The sequence below is a fragment of the Maniola hyperantus genome, chromosome 24, assembly GCF_902806685.2.
Source record: "Maniola hyperantus chromosome 24, iAphHyp1.2, whole genome shotgun sequence".
In the NCBI taxonomy this organism is placed as follows: Eukaryota; Metazoa; Arthropoda; class Insecta; order Lepidoptera; family Nymphalidae; genus Maniola; species Maniola hyperantus.
The window spans coordinates 3905087-3932988 of NC_048559.1; the positions used below are offsets into that span (position 1 = coordinate 3905087).

The 27902-nt window shown below is 37.0% G+C and overlaps 1 protein-coding gene across 1 annotated transcript in view; it reads left to right on the forward strand.

Moving 5' to 3' along the window:
- Nucleotides 1-20037, forward strand: part of LOC117993402 (octopamine receptor beta-2R-like) — a gene marked incomplete at its 5' end in the record, with an annotated part of 43467 nt that extends 23430 nt beyond the window's left edge. Inside the window, 3 exons of the mRNA XM_034981195.2 lie at nucleotides 8768-9868; nucleotides 15649-15760; nucleotides 16187-20037. Of these exons, the coding sequence (XP_034837086.2) occupies nucleotides 8768-9868; nucleotides 15649-15760; nucleotides 16187-16403 (1430 nt within the window). The remainder of the gene's footprint in view (nucleotides 1-8767; nucleotides 9869-15648; nucleotides 15761-16186) is intronic.
- Nucleotides 20038-27902: the final 7865 nt, after the last annotated feature.

Below are 27902 nucleotides of genomic sequence, written 5' to 3' on the forward strand. Positions count from 1 at the left end.
GGGTAATTTATTACCTATTTTGAATAAACTTTTTTGACTTTTATACCTACCCTTGCAAAGCCGGGGCGGGTCACTAAAGAATAAAGATATTAAAACTGATAACACTACTAAAAATTAAGCTTACAAAATAATCTAAGCCCTCTGAAATTCTAAATCACACTATCACACCACACTTCACACTTACCTAATATTATAAAGGCGAAAGTTTGTTTGTGTGTGTACTTATATGTGTATGTGTAAATTTGCTACTCTTTCACGCAAAAACTACTGGACGGATTTGGCTGAAATTTAGAATGGAGATAGATTATAGCCTGCATTAACACATAGGCTACTCATCATCCCGGAAAATCAAAAAGTTCGCACGGGATTTTGAAAAATCTAAATCCATGCGGATTAAGTCGCAAGCATCAGCTAGTAGTCTATTAAAAATCTCTATCTTGATCTCTTAAAATTGAATTGGAGTGACTATAAAGTTTGAATCCATCTTACGATCCATTTTACTGTGAATTTGTGTTTGATGACCGCCGTAAAAGTAAAAGATAAACTTGTTATTTACATTTCAGTGTTTTTTTTTAAATAATATTAGCCAAGTTTACCATGTTGACTAATATTCCCCTTTCCCCTCCAATTGAACGTAAAGCGTGTGCTAGGAGTAGGCACGACAATAGTGCAACGGGTGGGGTTTGAACCAGCGATCTTTCGGGTTACAGTCCGCTCCTTTAACCTTTGAGCGATCGAGGCTCTACCTATTCATATCATTCCATTTTATACGTTTTATAACTACCCATATTATCACAATACGTATTATAAATGCGAAAGTGTGTTTGTTTGTTGGTTTATTGGTTTGTTAGTTTGCCCTTCAATCACGTCGCAACGGAGCAAACGGATTTTTTGCATAGCCGATTGCCATCTCGACCTATCGCGTACTATCACTACCCCTATTATAAATGCGAAAGTGTGTTTGTTTGTTGCTTTGTTGGCTTATCCTTCAGTCACGTCGCAACGGTGCAACAGATTGATGTGATTTTTGCATGGGTATAGATAAAGACCTGGATAGTGACATAGGCTACTTTTTATCCCGGAAAATCAAAGAGTTCTCACGGGATTTTTAAAAAAGCCTAATTCCACGCGGATGAAGTCGCGGGCATCAGCTAGTAGGTATATAACATAACAACCATAATAGCAGTTCGATAACAATTTTGTACTTTACCGAGACCTTGGTTCCAAACTTAGACCTTTGGCTCGAAGCCAGCAAAGTCAAGCTTAGCTACGATAACGATCAGCTGTAACAATTATTTAACATAGCCTTATTATTAAGTTCGTATCTGTATTATTATTACAATACTAGCTTATGCCCACGGCTACCCACTTACGGGTGCAATTTCGAAAAATCCTTTCTTAGTGGATACCTACCTACTCTTTACAAAGAACACACCCTACCATGTCTCTAGGATCAGTGATTTAGGCTGTGCGTTGATATACAGGAAGATTTTTTTGGTTAATAGAACACATTTCCATTCATAATTTTGTACCTTTTTTGAAATATTTTTTTTACCTTAAAATAAGCAAATCATGGTCATACTATTCGTAAGCAAAGCACGCTGTAAGCACGCTAGCTGACTCTGACGTTTTCCCTTTTAAAAAAAGTACCAAGTTTGCATCTTAGACGTATTACAGCGCGCAGAGGTCAATGGCCGCCGCGCGCGTCATCGGGTGTGAGTGCGTGTATTTTAATCAACAGCTGAAGATAACGTTTGTAGGGTGACCCTTATCATCTGTTCAAAAGTGGATATCTTTGGTAAACAATAACTTTGGTATTCTTAAGTAAAATAAATAAATAAAAAATACGTGTTAATTAAATTTCGTTTCTATACAACATAAAAAAAATGTGTAAAATCTAAAAAATCTTCCTGTATAAGTCAGTCGGGACTTTGAATTGTATATACATATAGTATAGATAGAAGAAAAAGATATAGATTTCAGTGATCAGTTATTTAATCTATCTCGTTTTAACTGCTGTTTCTGTGTTGAGAATACGATTAACAATTTTGAGCAAAGTCAAAGTAAGCTATTTACTTAGATCTCAGCGGTTTTTAACGATAACTGTGGGATTATTTTGATAATAACAGGGACCGACGGGTTATCGAGTTTTCTGAGGCTTGGAGGAAATAGAAAATCCATATTTGGACCCTAAAACCTTACCTTTACACAAGTTTAAAAAATCTATTAAAAGTTAAGCTCTCCTTTGCTGTTTAACCTGTATATTGACCAACTTATTGAACGACTGAGTGGCACACATGTCGGCTGACACATCGATGACATATGTGTCAACAACATAAGCTATGCTGACGACATGGTACTGCTCAGTCCTTCAATAGCAGGACTTAGGAAGCTGCTTTCCATCTGCGAAACATACGCGGAGGAGCATGGCCTAAAATATAACTCAAAAAAGAGTGAATTATTAGTATTTAAGGCACCGAAAATACGGCCACGCCATGTTCCACCCGTATGTCTCGGTGGTGTACCTCTTAAGGTCGTGGATAAGTTTAAATATCTTGGTCATATTGTCACGAGTGACCTAAGAGATGATGAGGATATTGAACGAGAACGCAGGGCGTTGGCGGTAAGAGGCAATATGCTCGCCCGTAGGTTTGCCCGATGCACTGCAGACGTGAAAGTAACCTTATTTAAAGCGTTCTGTCAGTCCTTCTATACCGGTGCACTATGGGTGACATATACACGCCGAGCCTACAGCGCCCTGCGTGTTCAATATAATAACGCTTTTAGGATGCTGTTGAGGTTGCCGTGGCGCTGTAGCGCATCTAAAATGTTTGCAGACGCTCACACCAGTGACTTTTTTGCCATAATGCGCAAAAAAGCGACATCTCTCCTGCAGCGCTTACGTACCAGCGACAACGGCATCCTAAAAGTAATTGCTGCCAGGCCTGACTGTCCCATACTACACCACTGTGTGGCGGTAGCTATTGGGTCAGTAAAATAAAATTAATTGTACCTACCTACTAATGAACTAACAATACTAACTTACTATTTAAGGAAAAATTGTAACTAACATATTAACAAACTATGGATCTATGAAGGTCTGAAATAAACGTTTATTTATTTATTTAAAAGTAGGTATGCTCCTGAAAAAGTCAAATTTTTTAACCTTTTAAAATATTAATCAATTATCTTGTTGATAACAATGTCAACGAGGCGCCACTTGGGTTTGACGCTAATCAGTTTCGTGACCCGTGTTCTGAACTTGACCTTTGGCGCTTAGCCAAACTGCAGAATCATGTGAGGGTGTGATATCCATCAAATAAGTATAAGTCAATGTCGAAAAATATTAAAATGTAAGGCAAAGTTTCTTTTAGATAACGGAAGTTTTTGTGTGGCTCTAGGTCTCAGATTGGGAACACCACTGTGCCATCAGCACAGCTGATGTCCGTGTGGAAAAGAGGTTAATAAATTTGGAAATCACAGACTCTCATGCCAGAGGAGCTCTGGTAGGCTGTTTAGGCATGGCTCTTAAATAACAATAAGATCAAAAGGGCTCTTGCCACCATAAACATTCCTTCGCTCATTGAGCCGACAGGGATTAGTCGGAATGATGGCAAGAGACCTGATGGATTGACGCTGGTTCCCTGGGAACGGGGACGGGCGCTAATGTGGGACGCAACTTGGGTTGACACATTGGCCCCGTGTCATATCAGGAAGAGAGCATCAAGACCGGGAGCCGCGGCAGTTGAAACTAAATCAAGTTTTAATAGCTTTGCTGGGGCTTTCAAACGTACAGGCCACAGGTGTTCTTAAAGTTTGCCATTCCGCACTTGGCCAGCGATGTGTATCTATTATGACTCATTCTAAGAGGAGACCCGTGCTCGGTAGTGGGCCGGCCGGTGACAGATGATGATAACAAGTTTTATATATTTATACTCAAAATTAAACGTTACGTCGAGTGTAACTAAGGGCGGTTTCAGACTAGCGTATTTTTTTGCGCGTATACGGTCGTTTCTGCATACGCGCTTACACGCGCTACATATGTGCTTCAAAAAACCGGACGCACGCATACGGGCATATTTCGGCGTGTGTGGCTCGGTGGGTAGTGATCTCTCGCGGCTCGCGCTTATTACGAGCTTAGGCGCGTCAACGCTCGTACGAGTTGAGCGTGTACCAAAAGGCGCGCCTATACGCGCCTACATGCGCTTCCAAAAACGAGCTTTTACGCGCGTATAATACGCTAGTCTGAAACCGCCCTAAGTATGAAAGACGTCCGTAATATAATTTTTCAGTTAATTGAAGGCAATCATCTGACAGTAATAACTTAATGTGGAAAATAGCTTATTAAAATTTTTGGGGCGGTAATCGATTTCAAGTTTTTCTGTTACCCGTGATATTAAGTTGACCTCTGGCTTATTGCCAAGCTGTCGAGCCAAACGCCCGGTTAGATAACGTCTCACTTTGCCAAATAAATAATGTTTCAATGTCCACTAAATCTGTCGGTACCAGATGTTTAATATATAAAATAAGTTAACCAATTGACTCCCATTGATACCAATAATTACGAATAAACTCAACTACGAACAACTGCAATCTTCAAAAAATGCCAGCTACGAGTTTAGTCGTAAAAGGCTTTAAAACAGTATGATAATAGCATGACCCTCAGAGTTGAAAATGAAAGATATCGTAAGTGTTAAATCAATTAATATCGTAAGCAAAAACAACACGACATGTTATCGTAAGCAACATGAAATTTTATCGTAAGCAGCGAAACATGTTATCGTAAGTGAAGTAATTTTAACTCTTCCTGCGCCATTTTAACTATTTGTGACAAATTTCATGTCAAAAGTACGATTTTAGTCCTTATTATAAAGGTGAATCGTACTTTTGAAATGACAGTTGACCCATAGAGTTAAAAAGGCGCGTGAGGTGTCATTTTTTACGGACTATAATTTGGCACTTACGAATTACGATAGCCAAACTTGCCTTCAATCATTTTAAAAATTAGGTTGCTATTGCGCTGGAACCATGTCTCATTAACATCAAAAAAACGACATTTTGACGTCACCCGAAATTAAAATATACCATCAGCTCGTGCATCAGCTCGAAACTTCAGTCTAGTGCTGACGTCACTAAAATGGCGGCCACGGGCATTAGCAATTTGCGGGACTTATATTATCGTTTACTAAGTCGGCAGTGAAGGCTAGTTATGTTCTAAACATATTAATGTTAAATACATCTGTGAAAATAAGTTAGGCCGTAAACTGGTGCTGAAAACTCGAAGCACTTTAACAGGATTAAAAGCACTCGTTGTTGAAAGCTTTGCGGTCGCATTGTGAGCTTTTTTGGAGCTTTGTGAGTAGAAAAAATGTTTATTTTATTTCATTTTGACATCCATTTTGAGTTATATTAAGTAGGTATTAAGCTTCGTATCGTACCTACTCTTCACTCTTTCCTTCTCTGCGTCGTATACCTCCCGTCGACCTCCCTGGCGCAGTGGTAAGCGTTTTGGTAGTATTAGGTCCCGGGTTCAATTCCTGGCAAATGTTTGGAATTTTATAATTTCTAAATGTCTGATCTGGTCTGGTGGGAGGCTTGAGGACCCTAGCAGCAAAGCCGTGCTGCCAAGCGATTTAGCGTTCCGGTACGAATTACGATGCCGTGTAGAAACCAAAGGGGCATGGGTTTAATAAAAACTGCCATACCTATAAGAGGAAACCCGTTCTCAGTAGTGCGCCGGCGATAGGTTCAGAATGACTTTTTTGACGGCAAATGTATGCATTCCTAATCTAATTACTCGACCTCGCCTCTGCTATAGTAGCTTGGTGCAGCAAAAAATCCACTACGTAATACGTCAGACGTCGGGAGTGGGTTTTCATATTTCCTAGTTCACTGACCCGAGATAGTTTTGAATAGTATTCCGCCACGTCATGATAGTTTAAGAGATAAGCGTTACATTTGTCGTGAATTTACCGTCGCAGTTCTACTACCATGGATCCTTCTAATTATATAAAATACTAGCTGACCCGCCCCGGCTTCGCTCGGGTGGAATATAGAAAATCGAGGTGGAGGTTGAACTTCCAAAAATCCTGAAACTTCGTATTTCTTCATTTGTGACCAAAAACCCAAATACCAATTTTCATCGATGTAACTTCAAAAATGACGGACTTTCATACAAACTTCCATCCCCCATTAAACCCACTTAGGGGTGGAAATTCTAAAAATCCTTTCTTAGTCTTTACAAAGAACACACCCTCTAAATTTCATGGACCTGCGGTTTAGGCTATGCGTTGATTTATTAGTCAGTCAGTCACTCAGTCAGTCAGGACTTTGAATTTTATACATTATATAGATAAAAATGATTCTATAGTCCGGGACAGGTCAAGATAGCAATCGGGGTATGAGGCAAGGGGACGCTCTGCACACCAGCAAGTCACCCACGCTCGCCCGCACCGGGTTAGCGCGGGGGCTGTGCGAGCGTTCCCTTCCCGATTACCATCTCGGCCTGTCGCGTACGTGCGTTGATAAATCAGTCAGTCAGTCAGTCAGTCAGTCAGTCAGTCACCTTTTCCTTTTATATTCAAATGAGAACCAAACTATGTTTGTGTAGAAAAGGTGCTAGGTATGAAAGTATAGATTTTAATAATAGTTTGGTAAACATAAACATAGGTCGGCAGATGTATACGTGAGTTTCTGTTTGAGTTGTAAAGCCATCCTGCTTGCAAAGCTTGATAGTTGTTACCTAGTAGGTATTCTATCTAAGTTAGGAAGGTATACTCTATCTAAGTTAAGAAGCTAAGTTATATTACTGACTCAAAACAAATTCTGTTACAAACTATCTAAGTAGGAATAAGTTACACTAAATTGACAGCTCTAGATGTATTGTTATTCTCTTATCACATAGCTCGGCGGATTGCGAAGTTGAAGTGACAATGCGCAGGGCACATAGTTTGAAAAACCGATAGACGTTGGGGTCCCACAAGGTGCTCGAATGAACAAGTTGCAAGAACGCCCACTAGGTGGACAGACGAGTGGATCAAACGAGTCGCAGGGAGCCGCAGGGTTTAGGTGGCGCAAGACCGTGGCGTAGCTAAAATATTTTAACAAAATTGTAATATCTGCCATTTTAGTTTTAAGATTATGTACAATAGAATTAGCCACATTTTTTTTTTTAGTTTGCATGTTTTGATTTATTTACCTAAGAACAAAAAATATTAAAACAAATTACCCAAAAACCTATCATTCTTGTTTTCATGCGTGTGCTATACCCTATTGTTTAGTTGTAGACATAATTTTGTAACAAGTATTAATTTTTCATTGGAGACTGTTTAGGTTTAAGTAATATGTTAAGTAGATTAAGTAGTAAATTTTATGTAATATGTACTAACTATTTATGTAATTGTAACTGTTTGTTTCCATAAAAATCTTGTTCGGAATGCCTACTGCCTATTGCGATAAGAACCATAAAAATAAATAAATTAAATTAAATTAAGTAATACAAGTAAAATGTATCTATATCTATACTTAAAGCAAATCTTACCTACTCACATTTATTTTCACTTAGAAAACAAAATCTCTGCAAAAAAAAAATTCTTATCATTAGAATACATTGGCTAAGGGAAGCAACCCTTCGTCGATGTATTCTACTAATGATAAGAAATTTCCGCTCGTCTCTTAGTCTATAATTAAGGCCCTCATTAAAACTCGCTCTCCATGGAACCCGAGTTTCTGTGTGAGCTGCTTTAAAAATATCTTATTTTATGACCTTTTCTGAAAGCTTAGACTTTATTTACATTAAACAAAATACCATTTTATAAGTCACTAGCTTATGCTCACGACTTCGTCCGCGTGGACTACACCAATTTCAAACCCCTATTTTTGAAAATCCTTTCTTAGCGGATGCCTACGTCATAATAGCTATCTGCATGCCAAATTTTAGCCTGATCCGTCCAGTAGGTTGAGCTCTGCGTTGATAGATCAGTCAGTCCGTCACCTTTTCTTTTATATATATAGAGTATAGACTAGCTGATGTCCGCGACTTCGCCCGCGTTTACGAACCCTTATTTAAGCCCCTTAGGGGTAGATTTAGATTTTTTTATTTTTCATCCGAGGTCCTTTTTCAATGGAAGCCCATTTAAAAGAAGAAGATAGCCCGTATGTAAGAGATATCCGTTGGCACTGTTTGAGAACGGAACCCTAAAAAAGATAAATCTTGAGAATTCATAGTCCAGAATTACACAGAAATGCAGATTTTACTTTGACGACGTTTCTGCAAACGTCAGGGTAATGGATTTTTGAATATGCATAAACCTCTCAAAAACAAGAAATCCTTTAGGTCAGTAGTACTGGTAGAGTCGTAGAGAACCTTGTGTTTGACTACTGATATAAAAAGAGGGGTGTGATAAGTTTGACTATGTACTTTGTCTGTTTGTCTCTACCTATCTGTAGCATGATAATGCTATGAGAAATGCAAACCAACAGAGCTGAGGGGCGGCGTCTTTCTTGATAACAATTATCATCTTCACCATCATCATCATTATGATCAACCCGTCGCCGGCTCTCTACTGATCACTTATGGGTTATCAGAATGGTTTGGTCATAGTCTACCATGCTGGCCAAGGGCCGATTGGCAGACTTCACACACATATTTTGAGAAAATTAGTGAGAACTCTCAGGCATGCAGGTTTCCTCACGATGTTATCCTTCACCCGGACACGTTAACAATACTGTAATTAAGGTACTAAATGCTTCTCTTTTTTGTCAACAGATGGTGCTCTTCGGGGGGAGGTAGAAGTGCGCGGGCGCGGTACGGAGCCAGCGTTACTCAACGACTTGCACTCAACGCTGCCGCCTGCCGCGCCCGAAACCCTGCACACCATCTCGCTCATCCTCAAAGGCCTGGTTTTCATCGTCATCATCCTCGGAGCACTGCTCGGGAACGCCCTCGTCATCATATCAGTCCACCGACACAGGAAGCTCCGCGTCATCACCAACTACTACGTCGTCAGCCTCGCAGTCGCGGACATGCTGGTTGCACTATGCGCGATGACGTTCAATGCGAGCGCTGAGTTAACAGGTGCCTGGCTGTTCGGGCCTCTAGTCTGTGATATCTTCAATTCCCTCGACGTGTACTTCTCCAGCGCTTCTATCCTCCATCTGTGCTGTATATCGGTTGATAGGTACTACGCTATCGTCCGGCCTTTAGAGTATCCCGTGACAATGACGCACAGAACTGTTTGTTTCATGCTCGCCAATGTTTGGTTATGGCCAGCATTTATCAGCTTCGTTCCAATATTCATGGGATGGTACACGACGGTAGAACACCGGCAATACAGAAAAATGCATCCAGAAGTTTGTATTTTTAAAGCCAATATGGTGTATGCGATTATATCGTCGAGCGTGTCCTTTTGGATACCAAGTATAGTCATGATATCGATGTACTGTAAGATTTTTAGAGAAGCGGTTAGACAAAGGGAAGCTCTGACGAGAACGTCATCGAATATCCTTTTGAATTCTGTCCATATAAAGCACACATCGCACAGTGCGCACCATTCACATTACCTACATCCTGATAGAAGGCCGTCAGACATAAGTCCTAACTACAGCACATTTACAGAAGTAGGACCTGAAGAGACTGAATTTAGTGGAGAAGTTGTGATGGCGCTGGGAGACATATGTCCAAGCAAAGAAGCAAGTCCAAGGAAATCAGTAAACATTAGCTGTGATACAGCGAGTTCGGGGTATTGTTCTGGTGGATCTAACAAGAGGTCGTCAAGTGGACAGCCTCCGATTGGATGGAGACCCAGTTGTACATCCGCTGTTGCAACTAGGGACTTAGCGAGAGCAGCAACAGAGCTAAATTCGCAAGGTACTCAAACATTCCTTAATATTTAAATAGATCTGAAATCTAAATATATATAAAAAGGAAAGCTGACTGACTATCCAATCTACTTACTAATAATAATATTAATATGAACTGATGATCTATCAACGCACAGCTCAAGCTACTGAACAGATTTGGCTCAAATTTGGCATGCAGATAGCTATTATGACGTAGACAATAGACATGCGCTAAGAAAGGATTTTTGAAAATTCAATCCTTAAAGGGGTAAAACAGGGGTTTGAAATATTTGTAGTCCACGCGGACCCGGAATAAGCTAGTATCTTCAGGAGTTCAAGCCAGGGTATGCATTTAGGTATGAACTTATTTTACGGCAGGTTATAATGAAAAATAAGGATTTATTTATTACAATGAGGGTAAGCAGTGCGTTTATGCCTCTATGAGCTGCACGCCACTGAGTTTTTTTATGGGCTATTGTTATTCGCATGGTCTCTTGGTCTTATTTTAAGACCAAATAGATTTAAAATGCAGGCAATAGGTATTTACTTTTTCACAGGTTGGTCGATGCTTTTTGCCAGTTCACGACCGATTAGAAGTTATAAGCTTCTAAAAGATGTACTTAGTTGTTAAAAACTGAAATATTAAAACTAATGAAATAATAAAGTTCATTCAGCTCATTTAGTTTGGAGAGAAATGCGAAACTCTTAATTAGTCCAATTTAGTCCAGCTACGCAGAAAGGATCCCAGGATATTCAACTTTAAGTTGAGCTTTAAGTTGATTACCCATAACTAGCTTCTATGTGAGTTGGACGCTTTCTGTGGAACAGGGTCGAATTTTAGAACTTACCAAGCTTTAAAGTAGTCGATTTTCGAAGATACCAGTGCTAATTTTAAAATTTATTAGACTCTTGCTATACCTACCTACTCTAAAGATTAAGTAGTTAGACGGGAAAGACATAGTCATGTTTTTGATTTTAAGTATCAAGCAACGGCATCATGATTACACTCCAAGTTCGAACTCCTCAAACCTGACGATGCATGGTACATTAGTCATGTTTTGATTTACCTTTTACCTGATATACTTACAAAACGAAAAATCGGACAAAAATCTAATGCCGTCACAACGTTTCAGATAATACAAAAGTTAGCGCTTGTTTAGCCCAATGTCTAAACCTGACGAACCAAAGAGGTAAGTCAGCTCATGAATGAGCATTTTAATGATATAATTGCACTTTTTATAAAAATAAAAACCGGTCAAGTACGAGTCGGACTCGCACACGAAGGGTTCCGTACCATCGTACAAAAAACTGTTTTTTTTGTGTGTTGTGTTTTAATCACAAATTCATTTTTTTCGGATATTTCCCATTTCTTGTGCTATCTGCATTGCTACCTGCCAACTTTCCTGATTGATGATTCTATATCAACGCGAAGTTTTTGATTCCATTGACGCGTCTTGATAGACACGACAGACAGACAGGCAAACAACGAAGTGATCCTATAAGATTTCCTTTTCCTTTTGAGGTACGGAACCCTAAAAATTAAAATAGATTTTTTATTTCACGAAATCTGCTACTGAAATGCACGCTTATCAACTTACACGCGAATAAAATTCTCAAAGTAGGTAATTTGTGGTAGCCTAGTGGGTAGGACGTCCGCCTTCTAATCGGAGGTCAGTGGCTCGATACGGGGAACGCACCTCAAACTTTTCGGAGTTAATGTGCGTTTTAATTAATTAAATATTACTAGCTTTAACGGTGAAGGAAAACATCGTGAGGAAACCTGAATGACTGAGAGTTCTCCATAATGTTCTCAAAGGTGTGTCTATGCCCTATGGCCAAAAAACCCTTCTCACCCTGAGAGGAGACCCGTGCTCTGTAGTGAGCCGGCGATGAGTTGATCATGATGATGATGATGAGGTAATTAGTTCCGTGAAAAGGACCTAATTACTTCAATAGCCACCGATGTGGATTCGCTTCATGTTGCAAATTAAAGTAGAAACTCATTGTTTCGGTCTGTCGGTCTGGTATCATCGAGCAATCCATTATCCCGTACAAGTTTAATCAAGAGCAGCACATTCACTACATAGAGATAATGATCGTGTCAACTATACGAACAGACATCAAAGTGAGTCTATCTGATGTTGATGTTAAATGTCAGGGTATCCATTCAACGCTCTAACATAATATAGCCTAAGAGCCAATAGAGTTTTTTTAAGAGTTGCTTGACAAAAACTGAGTCTGACTTCCCTGGCACAGTGATAAGCGCTGTTGTCTTATTAGAGGGAGGTCCTGGGTTCAATTCCCGGCAGGGGTTTAGATTTCTATAATTTCTAAATTTCTGGTCTGGTCTGGTGGGAGGCTTTGGCCTTGGGTAGTTACCACCCTACCGGCAAAGCCATGCCACCAAGCGATTTAGCGTTCCGGTACGATGCTGTGTAGAAACCATACCCCTTCCAGGTTAGCCCGCTTCCATCTTAGACTGCATTATCACTTACCACCAGGTGAGATTGCAGTCACGGGCTTACTTGTACTTATCTGAATAAATAAATAAAAAAAGTTTGTGATTTGGTTTATAAAAAGTAAAGTCTGCTAGTCGACTACAAACAAAAACTACAACTAAACACTTTAGCTACGCAACCCGTGCTGCTGTGATAGCCTAGTGGTTAGGACGTCCGCCTTCTAATCGGAGGTCAGGGGCTCGATCCCGGGCACGCACCTTTAACTTTTCCGAGTTATGTGCGTTTTAAGTAATTAAATATCACTTGCTTGAACGGTGAAGGAAAACATCGTGAGGAAACCTGCATGCCTGAGAGTTCTCCATAATGTTCTCAAATGTGTGTGAAGTCTACCATGCCGCACATGGCCAGCGTGGTAGACTACGGCCAAAACCCTTCTCACTATGAGAGGAGACCCGTGCTTTGTAGTGAGCTAGTGATGGGTTATTTATGATGATGATGATGATGTAACCCGTTGGGCTATGTCGGTTATTTTGGATCTACGTATCGATTACAACTGCGCATTTTTCAATATGTAGGTATTATGCCCGATAACTTTATCAAGCATCTCCCCGAATTTTCCTACAGTCTTTTAGCATAATACCTACTGTTATCTTCGTTCCCATCGCTCGCACCCCAATGTTTTTCAATTTCTTATGACAATAGTCCTAATCTAACAACATTTCATGTAATTGGAATTTAACAACATTTATACTTATATATACCGCCGAATCCAACTCGGTTGGGCATCGTTCAGGAAACTTCGAGATGTCTTCTTGTCCAAAATTCCTCAGTGCTTGAAGACCAAAGTCTTCGAACAGTGCGTGTTGCCAGTGATGACATATGGATCCGAGACATGGTCGCTAACTATGGGCCTCATAAGAAAGCTCAGAGTCACTCAGCGGGCGATGGAGAGAGCTATGCTTAGAGTTTCTCTACGTGATCAAATCAGAAATGAGGAGATCCGTAGGAGAACTAGAGTAACCGACATAGCTCAACGGGTTGCGAAGCTGAAGTGGCAATGTTACATAATATTATCCAAGACCGTAATCTCGATAGACTTGGGGAAGTTACAATTATTCCATACATATCCAAGTTAGGATTTCGCTCGAGAAATGACAAACTGATTTATCCGACCAAATGAACTCAACATTTTGACTTTCCTATCATCACCCTCAGGAATTCATTATGTTTTATTCAGAAGTTTTGCAAATCAAATGGAAATAATATATTATTATAATCAAATGTATGCCCGGGACTTCTTCCGCGTGAGTTTAGCTTTTCTAGAAATCCCATGTAGGTACCTAAATAAGCGATGACGGCCTAGTGGTTAAGTAAGTTAGTGGCCCGTGGTTCGATCCTGAGTACGCCCACTTAGTTTTCGGAACTGTGCTTTAAGCAATTAAGTAAGTAACTTACTTTAAAGGTGTAAAACATTGTGAGGAAACCTGCGGACCTGTATGAGAGCTCTTTATAATGTTCTCAAAGATGTGTGAAGTCTACCAATCCGCAATTGGCTGGCGTGGTAGACTATTGCCAAACCATTCTCATTCTGAGATGAGACCCATGCTCAGTTATAAGCTGACGATGGGTTGATAATAAAATCCAGTGGAAACTAATTGCTTTTCCTGGATAAAAAGAAACCTATATAATGTCTTCGGGATATAAATTACTATCCTTGTACCTTTCGACTAAATCGGTTAACCTTCTATCATACAACCACCCAACCGATCGCCTATTTAAATACTAGTTTGTGAGCTGTTTGTTAATTTGTGTACCCACACACAAATATCACTGGGTTAATTGAAATGAAACTTGTCAACTGTTGCAATATAAAACACAATACTATACTATGCATTTCAATTTAGAAAATGCTTTGTAGTAGGTAACTTACAATATAATTCTCCTTTGAAACTGTTTTTTTTAGGGTTCCGTACCTTAAAATCAAAAACGGAACCCTTAAAGGATTACTTTGTTGTCTGTCTGTCTGTCTGTCGGTCTGTCAAGAAACCTACAGGCTACTTCCCGTTGACCTAGAATCATGAAGTTTGGCAGGTAAGTAGGTCTTATAGCTGACATTCGGGAAAAATCTGAAAACTGTGAATTTGTCGATACATTCCACAAAAAAAATTAAGTTGTGGTCATGAACTAACAATTAGTATTTTCAATTTTCGAAGTAAGATAACTATATCAAGTGGGGTATCATATGAAAGGTTTTCACTTGTGCATTCTTAAACAGATTTTTATTTATTTGTATGTATCATAGTTTTTGAATTATCCTGCAAAATGTCGAAAAAATACGACTGTAGTACGGAACCCTCATTGCGAGAGCCTGACTCGCACTTGGCCGGTTTTTTTAACTTGTTTTGATGTTTTTATTTTTAAAGAAAAGCAACAAAATATAACCAAAATAATAAAGAAATCTTGAATTTATTAACAAAATTAATATAACATTTCAAACACAGCTCGGCGCGGCGGGCGGTGCCATTCTCAGTTGCAACACATAGGTAACATTTTCAACATATGGGGTTAATGGGCTTTGTTTAAAACTATACAAAGAGATTTATTTACACAAAGTGTGTGTCAAGAACACTAATGTTATAGACTAGGTACCTACATAAGTACATACTCTATTGTCTTAGCTCTTTCCATTCTGCACGGAACCGGTAAATAACGAGAGAGCTGCAGAATTCAATAATAAATGTCTAGCTTCATTTGTAAGCTGCGATGCTGTACGATTTCCATATCGATTATCGATATCGTGCAATTTTGTAGCGGAACCATGAATAGGTAACGCTTTATTACACGTCTACACGTAGGGCACAATCTATTTTCCTTTATCTGACTTAAAAGATAAACAAGTTGCTTCTACTAGAAACACGTAAGCGACGCGCCACGCACGGCGCATAGGACGATCTGATGGCGACTAAACAATGCAGCTGTATTACAGTTTATGGAAGAGCGGGGTCGCCTGCCACAAGTACTAGTAGCAATACTAGTTACCAATTTCTACGCATTGTGTGAAATTGTTTTACTGAAATATTTTTAGGTTTTGCTTTATTACACCTACACGTTGGGCAACATCTATTTTTCCTTACCTGACTTAAAAGGTAAACAAGTCTCTCACAGAAACTCGTAAGCGACACATCAGCGAGCATAGACGTTCTTATCGCTAACTAACAATGCAGCTTTATTACAGTTTTGGTCTTTGTCATTTGTATCAGAGAGAGCCCTATACTAACTTCTTTCCTTGGATATAGTATATAGATATTATTTGTCTGCGACATAATATAAAAGATTTTAAAATTTACAGGTGCCAGTCTTCGCGCGGCCGGCAAGTCGTGGCGAGCTGAACATAAGGCAGCGCGCACACTGGGCATCATAGTCGGTGCATTCTTGTTGTGTTGGCTGCCATTTTTTCTTTGGTAAATATTATTTTTCTTCATTTTAGCTACGACATTTTTGCCACGATATGCTTAAAAGACCAATATAGCTAGCAAAAAAAAAACGAAAGTTATGAGATACCTGATTGAAGTGAAGTTTTTACACATTGTAATATGAAACGAATTAAAGAGCATGAAAATATATAGGAAGCACGCGCTGCCTGTTGCATTTTCTCTCTTTTGTCTTTTAAATGAATGGAAAGGGATCACGACCCTCAGCAATGAGGAGTACAACTATAAAGAAAGAAAGAAGAAGTCAATGAGGTGTTCATCACCGCGTTTGTTTGTTTGTTTCTGTTCTGCGTTAGCTGTCCATTCTAAACATCTTTTACACTCACATATACCAAATCTCTTATTACCATAAATCTCTTGTTACCAATTTTTTAATAACAAAAACCTTTTTTACAGGTACGTGACAACAAATGTATGCGGTGAACCATGCGAGACACCAGACGTGGTAGTCGGTGTACTATTCTGGATCGGCTACTTCAACTCGGCTTTGAACCCACTTATCTACGCATATTTCAACCGCGACTTTCGGGACGCGTTTAAAAACACGCTCATGTGCGCCCTGCCTTGCTGCTTCAGCTGTTGGAAAGACACGGGCGCGACGGCTTTTGTGTGATAAAAAATATTTTATAAAGACTGTAAACTTCGGTGAATATTAAATAATTATAATATTTGTTATATTTGATATAAATTTTATTATCTCGAGTGTTCTAAAAGCCAAACTTTTAACTCAGTTCTAAAACCGATCATTTATGCGTATTTTAATAGCCAGTTTCGGGACGCGTTAAAATCGTGCTGATGTGCTGTCTTACTGGTTAAGGTTTTGGAAAGACAGGTCTAAGTGGGTTTTGTGTGATAGACTTGCATTTAAGTCCTCAGTAATGTATATTATAGGTTTATTTTAGGTAAATGAGGACTGTGAAGTTTGTAGAATATTACTTAATTATGGCGAGCGTAATTTTATGAGCTGTGAATAAACTAAAGCTAGAGTAGGTATCCTATGAAAGCGGTGCCACCACAAAGCCAGCCACACACTGAAACCTTGTCTTTCTCTAATCAATTTATTACACTAGATGGAGCTTATTACTTGTTGTCCATGTGTCAAATTGCGTGTCAGTAGTCAGTAAGTACACACAACTCGCAAAATGACGCTCGTCTGGCTTCAGCCTTAGGCGCCATCTCCACGGACGAGAGAATCGCGGCGATAGTCGTCACAAAATTCGATACAAACTCTATGGGCCTATCTCCACAGGGCGATAATATCGTATCGATAGTTTGTATCGAATTTTGTCACACGGCGAGAATATTGCGCTGCGATTCTCTGCTCCGTGGAAATGGCGCCTTATTGTCATACCTGGAATGTAGTAAAGCCAAAAGATAAAGTTTAACTAACTAACTTAGTGGTATGTTAGTATAATTTTTTGATAGGTACAGATTTTTTATTTAAAAATCATTTTTTTTTATTTGATTTGATTTCGTGTTTATAAGTTTTGTAGATTGAATATAATAAAGTAGTTGTGAGTCTGTCAGCTACATATAAAACAGACAGGTTTTTGAAACAGTAAGTAGTATTGAATTACAAAATATTCTTGGACATATCTTTGGTAGTGTTTTAAATAAGTAGGTATACTTAACAAAAAAAAATTCACCTATTAGAAAGCTTTTTACGGAGGTTCTAACCTAGTATGAATATATCGATGAAAAAATATTTTAGTTTAATTTTCCATGATAAAAATGATTAAACGTTCACACAATACAGTGGGACTACTCACTATTACAATAAAATATTATTATCAATTTAAAAAATTAAATAACACAACGAATTTTATTTGCATTTCAAAGACCATGACCATAGTAGGTACCTAAATATTCTAAGAGTAAGTAATTACAATTACTACTTTTAGAACAGTAAAAAGTAAAAGTATTTATAATGTAACAATGTAAATGTCAAAGCAATAATAATTATAATAGACCATCTTTTAGAATTGTATTTTTTGCCGTGACTATAATATTATAGATCATATCTGAACAAAGCTCAGTCCAAAATATTGGTATAATGGGTATAATGCAAACATTTTGCGAACTCATTCGCCATAATTTATATCCTCTATGTGTCAACTGTCGTGTCAAAAGTACAGTTCATCCTTAAATTAAGGACTTGAATCGTACTTTTGACATGACATGAGTTGACACATAGAACAAATAATATGGCGAGCGAGTTCTCAAAATTTATGAACTAAGTATAATATGAGGCTTTTTTTAATTCAAATACAAGTTAGCCCTTGACTGCAATCTCACCTGCTGGTAAGTGACGATGCAGTCTAAGATGGAAGCGGGCTAACCTGGAAGGGGTATGACAGTTTTTAATAAACCCATCATGCCCCTTTGGTTTCTACACGGCATCGTACCGGAACGCTAAATCACTTGGTGGCACGGCTTTGCCGGTAGGGTGGTAACTAGCCACGGCTGAAACCTCCCACCAGACCAGACCAGAAATTTAGAAATTATAAAATTCCAAATCCCTGCCAGGAATCGAACCTGGGACCTCCCACTAATAAGACCACAGCGCTTACCACTGCGCCAGGGAGGACGTCAATCACAATCGCACATTTTACAAGGAATTTCAAATTACATCATTTTACATATAGTTACAGCCTGTATAAATTACACAGGTTACTAATAATTTCGTTGTGATAGTTAGGTACCTACCTATCTATTAGATTAATAATAATTATATAAAAATTATATTAAATAAATTAATGTATAATATGTCGATAAATTGTAAGATAATAATCGAGGTTATAGTAGGTATTAATAGTAACTTGGCAATAATTTAAGGATTTGAAGGAATTATAAGTTAGCTTATCAGCACTTGGAATTAATGTTAAAATTAATAAATTATATTATTTTACAAGGCGAAATTGTTTATTCACCAAATTATATTATACTAGCTTATCCTCGCGACTTCGTCCGCGTGGACTACACAAATTTCAAACCCCTATTTCACCCCCTTAGGAATTGAATTTTCAAAAATCCTTTCTTAGCGGACGCCTACGTCATAATAGCTATCTGCATGCCAAATTTCAGCCCGATCCGTCCAGTAGTTTGAGCTGTGCGTTGATAGATCAGTCAGTCAGTCAGTCAGTCAGTCAGTCAGTCAGTCAGTCAGTCAGTCAGTCAGTCAGTCAGTCAGTCAGTCAGTCAGTCAGTCAGTCAGTCACCTTTTCCTTTTATATATTTAGATTTTGGACATGTGAATTTCGAAATATTTTTGAAAATCATGACATTACTGATACATACGTTCCTAAATGGATCCTAATGTCCGGGTGCTGCACATTCATCCATACCTGCTAAGTAGGTTTACAGTACGCGGCAGAAATAATGCACATCAACCTTTAGAAGGAGATAGCGGATTTGTAGAGCATTGTCTCTATCGTTGAGACCGACAAAACGTCATATAGGTATGAGTGACAGAAACAACGCTCTACAAAGCCGAAATGTCATTCTAAAGGCCGATGTACATTATTTTCTGCGTACAAAACATTATATGCGGATAAATCACAAAAATACTTGCGTACACAGAAAAATCACAAAATGTCGATAGCTTAGCTGGATGGATGGTTGGATCGCTAAGCTGTATATCTACGTAAGAGCACTTTTTGCCATTTATCTACTCAAAGCTAGTCTAAATATATAAAAGGAAAAGGTGACTGACTGACTGACTGACTGACTGACTGATCTATCAACGCACAGCTCAAACTACTGGACCGATCGGGCTGAAATTTGGCATGCAGATAGCTATTATAATGTAGGCGTCCACTAAGTAAGGATTTTTGAAAATTCAACCCCTAAGGGGGTGAAATAGGGGTTTGAAATTTGTGTAGTCCATGCGGACGAAGTCGCAAGCATAAGCTAGTCTCATCGGACATAATATTATGGCAATCAGAGGATAGAGAGACGTACAATTTCGTTCCGAATGCCGGATTTGGCACATTTGCAAATCGATTCCAGTCTGAGATAGATAGTTTTCCTGTTATAGAAAGAGGCTGATGGAAGCTTTCTCGGACTAAGTATTTTATTAGAAGGTAGGTATGACGCCGACGACTTTGTCCGCGTGGGTACCTATAGGTGATTAAAAATCCCATTGAGACCTTTTGATTTTCCGGGATAAAATGACAGTACGCATCAGTAAATAAATAATGTATATCGACCTTTAGAAGGAAATAGAGGATTTGTAGAGCATTGTCTCTGTCGTTTTTTTTTTTTTTTTTTTTTTTTTTATTGATCACGTAAATTTCAAAAATACATTTTAAAATAAACAGTTCGCCATCCTCTAGAAACTGTTAAAGTTTATGTGAGGATGGCGAGTTCGCGTTTTACAAATTTAATAAAATCTAGGTAACAAACTTATAAAAATTAAAAGCTGTAAATTAGTGCATATTTGTACATATAAAATATCGTTACATGAAGCACTTCCTAGACCTAGACTAGGCATCCAAAGAGGCACCTAGATCCAGGAAGTGCCTCTTACAATTTCTTATAAAAATCGCTCTTTTACTGTAGGTATTTTGCAGAGTTAAAGGTAAGTTATTCATTATATTTGCTAAGATATATGAACATGTTCTAGTTCCATACTTATTATTATTCTTAGGTAATTTAAACTTCTTGTAGTTTGGTAAGATGCGCAGCTTTCTGTTTCTCTCTTTACAAGTTAGGTGCTTTATGTTATGATATTCTTCTTTCAGGATCGCCAGGCTAACCTTACTTAGCACTGGCAGTAACTTGCAGACCGACAAAACGTCACATTTGTATGAGTGATAGAGACAAGGCTCTACAAAGCCGAAATGCCATTTTAAAGGCCGATGTACATTATTTTCTGCCGCGTACTGTACTTAGTATATATCCGTCTTCAGGATGCAAGGTATTTCTGAGCCGAAGTTTTCTAGAAAATTAACTACAAAAACCGCAAGATACCTATTTTTCAGAGCACACAGTCAACTAAAGCAACAGAACTCTGAACTCAGAACGCTAGACCGTCGGCAGTGCGATCAATACCTTAAATGATTTATTTATAGGCCGTTAGGAAAATCAGTTACCAATAGCACTCAAAGATTATGCCTACTGAAGTTACGACGTATTTTATCTTTTTCTTTGATCACCGCCTTCGCTCTAGGGACTCGTATCTTGAAGATACTTACCTCTAATGAACATCAATAAACTTTCCTAATCTGGCATTGGCAAAGCATATAAGGTTGAATAGATAGTTGATCATCATCATGATCAACTGAACTATTAAGTACGAAATGATTAAATACAAAAGCCCGGCTTTGTTATACGCAGTCTTTAGCCTCGTATTCAGATTTCAGATTGAATTTCTAGTTTAGCGCACACTACACGAAATATTGTAACAATTTATAAAATAACTGTTTGAAAATTGTTACATGTAAAATGTTTAAAAATATCAATATGTAACAAACTGTTTAAGTTATTTTACTTTTAACCTAAGGAAATCGGGTAAGTTTCACCAAAATTAACTAACCACGATTAAGTAACGGTTCTACTAAATAATGTATGTTCATAGTAACTGTTATTTAAGTTATTTTACTTTTTACCTAAGGGAATCGGGCCAGTTGCACCAAAACTAATTAAGCGTGATTAAGTAACGGTTCTACTTAATAATGTAGGTATGTATAAAATTGTAGTTAGAATTAACTTAGAATACGTGTTGTGATATCCTAATTGTGTTAAATATTGTAAGTATTTAGTATATTTAATTTAATCTTTCTGCTGTAGTAAAAAAAAGTATTATTTTTTTGTCCAAAAAATTCATTCATATTGTAAGTAGCTAAATATTGGTAATTTCCTAGAAAATAATTTAAAATACAAATTAAGGAATTTTAGTTTATTTTGTTTGATTTGCAAAAGGGGAAAACAAATACGTAATTATTAAGCGTTGATTGAACGTTTTAAGTTACATAAATTGTGGAATCAATAACGAATAGAATATAGTATATTATAACATAATATTTCACTTATTGGCTGTTGTAGTTATTATGATTCAGTGTACATATAGTTGAATTATAAAGAATATTATGAACGCTGTTTCTTATAATTACCTACTATCATAGATATAAAAATCATACTTATTCCTAGCAACCAGATTCTTACATTAAAAGTAGAGAGTATTATTTTTTTGTAGTCGTTGTATTGAATCGCTTAAGTTTTAAGTAAATCAAAGCTTATTATACTTTAGGAAATACTTTAGGAAGTTCGTGTAAATATTTTTACTTCTTTGTTTAACACTGCGTACGTAGCCCACTAGCGAAAATAAATATCTGTTCTGTTATGTAAAGAATAAATAATGATCTGAAGAAGAATAAGAGAAGAAATATAATACTAGGTATCGTAATATAAAAAATTACGACCTTTACAAAAACCAAATAAGCTTAGGTACAAATCAATTTCACTATATTTGTCCCTAGACTAAAATGTAATATCTAGATATTAATGTCAAGACATTAAATATGCAATAGAAACCCTATAGATATAATCATTGTCTCTAGGGTGCGACCATTTCCAAATTGATCTAGACCCGAATCCCGCAGCGTTGAAATTCGTGATCTTCGTTATTTCGGTTTTACCAATAATTCTCCAGTCCCCCAGCCAGTGGCGGACTGGTGGAGTGGAAAAGGCAGTCTGTTCCAGGCCTCTGATGAAGGGACCTACATACAAATCCTTTAGTCAAATAATCCTAAATAACCGAAATACTTCCAGTAAATAAGAGTAAATTTTCAGTTGGAGGGCCTCGTCAAAGTATACGTAAAAAATATTTGAAAGCTGGCTCGTCAAAGTATACGTAAAAAAATTGAATTCATAAAATTAATTCTGTGGAATAAATGAAAAAAATTCAACGATATAGTTACTAATATTTCTCGTTCATTTTTAAATCCAATTAGCGGTTATTCTGCAAAACTTAGATATTATAACAAATCCTGCTCACTTTGCTCGTAAAGTAAAATAAGGGAAAATTCGGGCTTGCTTCGATCGCGTTTGTATTTGATTGTTTTTATAGTTGCTTTTACGAACTCTTGCAGTCAAAGCCCCGAAAATACAACAGGCCCTCTTTTAGTGAAGCCGTCAAGTCGCCCGGGCCTCAAACTGGCTTGGTCCGCGGCTGCCCTCAGCGGCATGAATTTTTGATGTGAACGGTTTTATTCCAATGTAGGTCAAAAAAGATATATTTATCCCGTTTCGCATCCGCTACATTTGTCCAATAATAATTCAGTCTGAAAAATAGCACACTGCAGGCTATTCATAAGCGCGTACCCATGCTAAAACGAGCGTTATACGCGCAGACAAAACGCTAGTCTGTAACCGACCTTAATTTACTTCTTTAATTAAAAATAAATTCATATTTCTTAATTATTTTTTTTAACTAGTGATTAAATAATATAACATGGTAGTACCCAGCCCATTTTGTGCTAATACTAATACAAATTGCGTGTAACAAATAAATCCTCTTACTAAAGAAATAAAATTGTTACAGAACAAACACCGTCTCAAGTAGGTATCGTCAACGACTCTTGGTTTTATTCTCCTTAATGAGTAGGGTGGGACTAGGCTTAGAAAAGTGAAGGACGTTGTTTCTTACTCGTATAGTCGTAAGCTAGACAAATAATTGAACGGGTGGACGTAAATAAAGCTGTATTCCAGACATTCTCAAATTATTTCTTATATTTTATAATTTATATTTTATATTTATTTATTGGCATCCAAAACAGATTACAATAATAATTATAACCTAATTCCATAATACAAAGTTTCGTCCTTATTGTAATCCTAATGGTTGCACAGCATAACCAGAGTTTAAAAAGCACGCAAATTGTAAATAACAATAAAAATAAATAATAGCCTAATAATTAATTATGTAAGTAGAAATAAATTATAGAACTAGCTCTTGCCTGTGGCTAAGGCTGAGATCTATAGAGCGCACTTTGACTTTGCTGACTTAAGATTGAGTTAAAACGAGACAGATTCAATGTAAAAGCTATATAGGTCTGTCTCGTTTTAACTGTGTCTTAAGTCTAAGCTAAGTCAGAGTGCGCTCTATAGATCTCACCCTAAGTAAGTACGTTTTTAGTTATTAAAAAGTTTGCCTGCAATCTCAAGTCAACTATAGTTACAAGTCAAGTAGTAACAACAGCTCCACAAGCCAACTAAGAAAACGTATAGGTAGGTAGGTACTTAGTCTTATTAAAGTGAGTTCTTTATACTTCAATAGTTCCTTAAGTAATGATTTCAGAATGCCTGGAATATAGCTATAGATACTTACGACTACTCACTTATGTCCGTTGTTTGATTGTCATTTATATCGACATCTGCAACGGAAAACATCGTATCTCATTTTTTTGTAACTTTAAAGGAGAGCGTGTCAAAGATTTTACGACAGACAACAATTTTTTTAAAATTTTTAACATAAAAATAGAGTAATTTCTGCGGAAAAATATTTTTATGTTAAAAAATTTAATAATATTTTTTTAAATTATTCTCTTTAATAATTAACTAGCTGATCCCCGCGGCTTCGCCCGCGTAGATTTAGGTTTTTAAAGATCCCGTATAGCCTATGTCACTCAGGAATAATGTAGCTTTCTACTGGTAAAAGAATTTTTAAAATCGGTTCAGTAGTTCTAAAGATTACCCCCTACAAACAAACTTAACGACATTACCTCTTTATATAATACAACGGGCCGTGCAGCAGAAATCGTAATATTTTAATTTCGCCATAACTTCAAAACCAAACGTCCAATTTTAATCATTCAAAGACCAAATATTATCTCCATAAACTGTTCTTAGTGATGAAATCATTTATTTTGATAAGGATTAATAGCATGAGTAAAATAAACGCGTTTAAATGTAGTCCAAAAAAAATTCAAGATTTTTAAATAAAAAAATGGCTGCTGTGCCTCACTCGACATAGATGGGTATAGTGTGTCGCGGACTTTTTTGTAGATATTTATAAGATCTACAATTAATTAGAACATTTTATGGTTCTATCTTTTATAGTTTAGGCAGCGTACGCAAAATAAGTAACTTTTCTGGTTGATTTTTTACACCTTGTGTCCGAAAAACCCAAATATCTTACGGAACCCTATTTTTTTCCAAAATAAAATATAGCCTATGTTACTCGTGGATAATGTAGCTTTCGAATGGTGAAAGAATTTTTAAAATCGGTCCAGTAGTTTTTGAGCCTATTCAGTACAAACAAACAAACAAACAAACAAACAAACAAACAAACAAACAAACAAAGTTTTCCTCTTTATAATATTAGTGTAGATTACATCCAGCCCCATAAACTGCAGCTATTCAAAAAAATAACTTCATTTTATTACTACATATCCTATATACCAATACCCTATTCATACCCCTAATCGATTTCTACGCGGCATCGTACTGGGACGCGAAAACACTCAATGGCACGTTTTTTCCGGCAGGTCGTAATTAGCCACGGCCGAAACCTCCCACCAGACCGTCCGCTTGGATTAAGATTTTTTTTTATAAATCTCTTCAAAGTTTTGTTTTTTGGGATAAAAACATGTAGGTAGCCTAGATCATTCCTAGATTTGACATTCTTCTTACCTTCTCAGAGTTACCTACAGAAGAACTATATAAAGGTAACTCAGAAAAATCTAATTTATTTGAAACGGCTTTGTCTCTTGCAGCTTAGTCCTTATTTTGGGCAATTTTTTTTACGTTGAAATAAAAACTATTCTTCTAACCTTATAAGTAAGTAAGTAACTTAGTTATGCAAATGTAGATCTTAATATTATGTAAAGAAATTAATATCTAAAATTGTAAATAATGTAAAAATGAGAAATTAAAAGCAATAATTGTACCGCATTAAGCTTGATAATATCTGTGTATAATATTTAAAATATTATTATCATAATTATTATTGAAAATAAAATATTGTTAAATTATCTTCGAGTCTTGTTGCAATATTGAATGTCGTAATATTATTGTAGATACATACTGCATAAAAAGTTATTATAATAATAAATGGTTAAAATGTGCAAAATTTTGTTTTAAATATTATTTTTTTGTCCTTCAATCATGCGGCAGGTGGACCTATAGATCGAGATGATTTTTCACAGATCCTGGAATGATTCAGAGACCTGGAGAGTGACATAGTAGGTATACATACTCTTTATCCCGGAAAATCAAAGAATTCTCACAGGGTGTTTAAAACCTTAAATACACTCGAACGAAGTCAACGGGCATCAGCTAGTTATCGATAATTTTTCACTGCATCGTATTCTTCATCACAAAAAAAATATGTTACAATTTTTTTAATAGGTAAATCAACAACAATTTTGGCTTAAACTAGCTTATGCTCGCGACTTCGTTCGCGTGGACTACACAAATTTCAAACCCTATTCCACCCCCTCAGGGGTTGAATTTTCAAAAATTCTTTCTTAGCGGACGCCTACGTCATAATAGCTATCTGTGTGCCAAATTTCAGCCCGATCCCTACATTAGTTTGAGTTGGACGTTGATTCAGTCAGTCAGTCAGTCAGTCGCCTTGTCATTTTATATATTTAGATGAAGTCTCTGTATTTTTCGCTTTTCACGGTATAGGGTACAAGAGTAAATAAAAAATGGACCGTCTCCTTTTAGGTCAACTAAAAAGTTTACCACAATTGTTATTCAGTTAACGTATGGCTTAATTTATTCAATCTGTTGTCCTCTATCCCTACTCGATTGGTCCGAATCAGGGATCAAATGTTGTCTCGTTGGCTTATCTATATTGTTTACTCTGACCGTAAACCAAATTATTAATTTAAACCTTAAAGTCTAGGTCTGTAGTTTAATGACATGGAATTTTGATATTTGCAGAGATTTTTGATTTTATGCAATCTGTTGTCCTTTGCTGCAACTCAATTGGTCCGAATCGGCAATCAAATGTTGTCTCGTTAGCTTTTCTATTTATAAGTATACTCTGACCGTAAACCAAATCATATTAATTTAAACCTTAAAGTGTAGGTCTGTAGTTTAATGACGTGGAATGTTTTGATATTTACAGAGATTTTCTGATATGCTGTGGGTCATTTATGGTCAAGATTCGATCATTAGTGTACTATAAAAAATAAATCCGTTAATTTTATTACTACATTCCAAGACCCTATTGAATGGTGCAGAACCTATCGTCAAATGGATGCCTTACGTTTTATCATCATGAGGTAAGGACCCCTAAAAGGATGAAGGAGTTACGTAGATTACAGCGGCTCTGAACGTATTTTAGAATAACATCGGCATATTTTTCTTCGGCTCTATCGAAAACGCCCGCACTGGGTCCCTGGAGAGGTATATATCTTATTATTTTTCTTTTAGATAGATACGTATGAGAAAATTGAATATAATATGGAAATTTTATATCTTTTTACACTTTTCGTGCTATATCAAGTTATATTATGTTTACTTATATAGGGTATTGGACTATAGTCATAAAATGATATGATTTTTGTATAATGGTAGTTTATGGGGCGGGGCCTAGAATAATTTTAAAATAATCATGATTCTTATTTATTTTAAACAAAATTAATTATTAACGCCACCGCGTGTACGGAAAACGAACAATGACGTCACAATGAGTAAACGACGAATATTTTTCAATTTTTTAACATAAATATTTTCCAGCGGAAATTACTCAATTTTATGTTAAAAAAAATTGAAAAATATTTGTCATGCATTATGTTATTACTACAGTCCAAGACCCTATTATAAATGCGAAAGTATGTCTCTCTCTGTCTGTTACCACTTAATCAATTAGTTTGCTTGCACCCCGCAGATAGACAAAGGCTACTTTTTATCCCAGAAAATCAAAAAGATCCCACGGGGTTTTTAGCAACCTTAATCCACACGGACTAAGCCGTGGGCATCATCCAATAATTTTAGCAAAAATATATTAGGAAAAAATATAATATTTGCTAAAGTTATTGTTATTTCTAATGATTCAGTTATGGCTATTGGGTTTTCTATTCTTTGTAATTTGTAGGTCTTCTGGGTACACTTGATCCGAAAATTATTGAAGGTTTTCTTTTAATCCAAATAATATTAT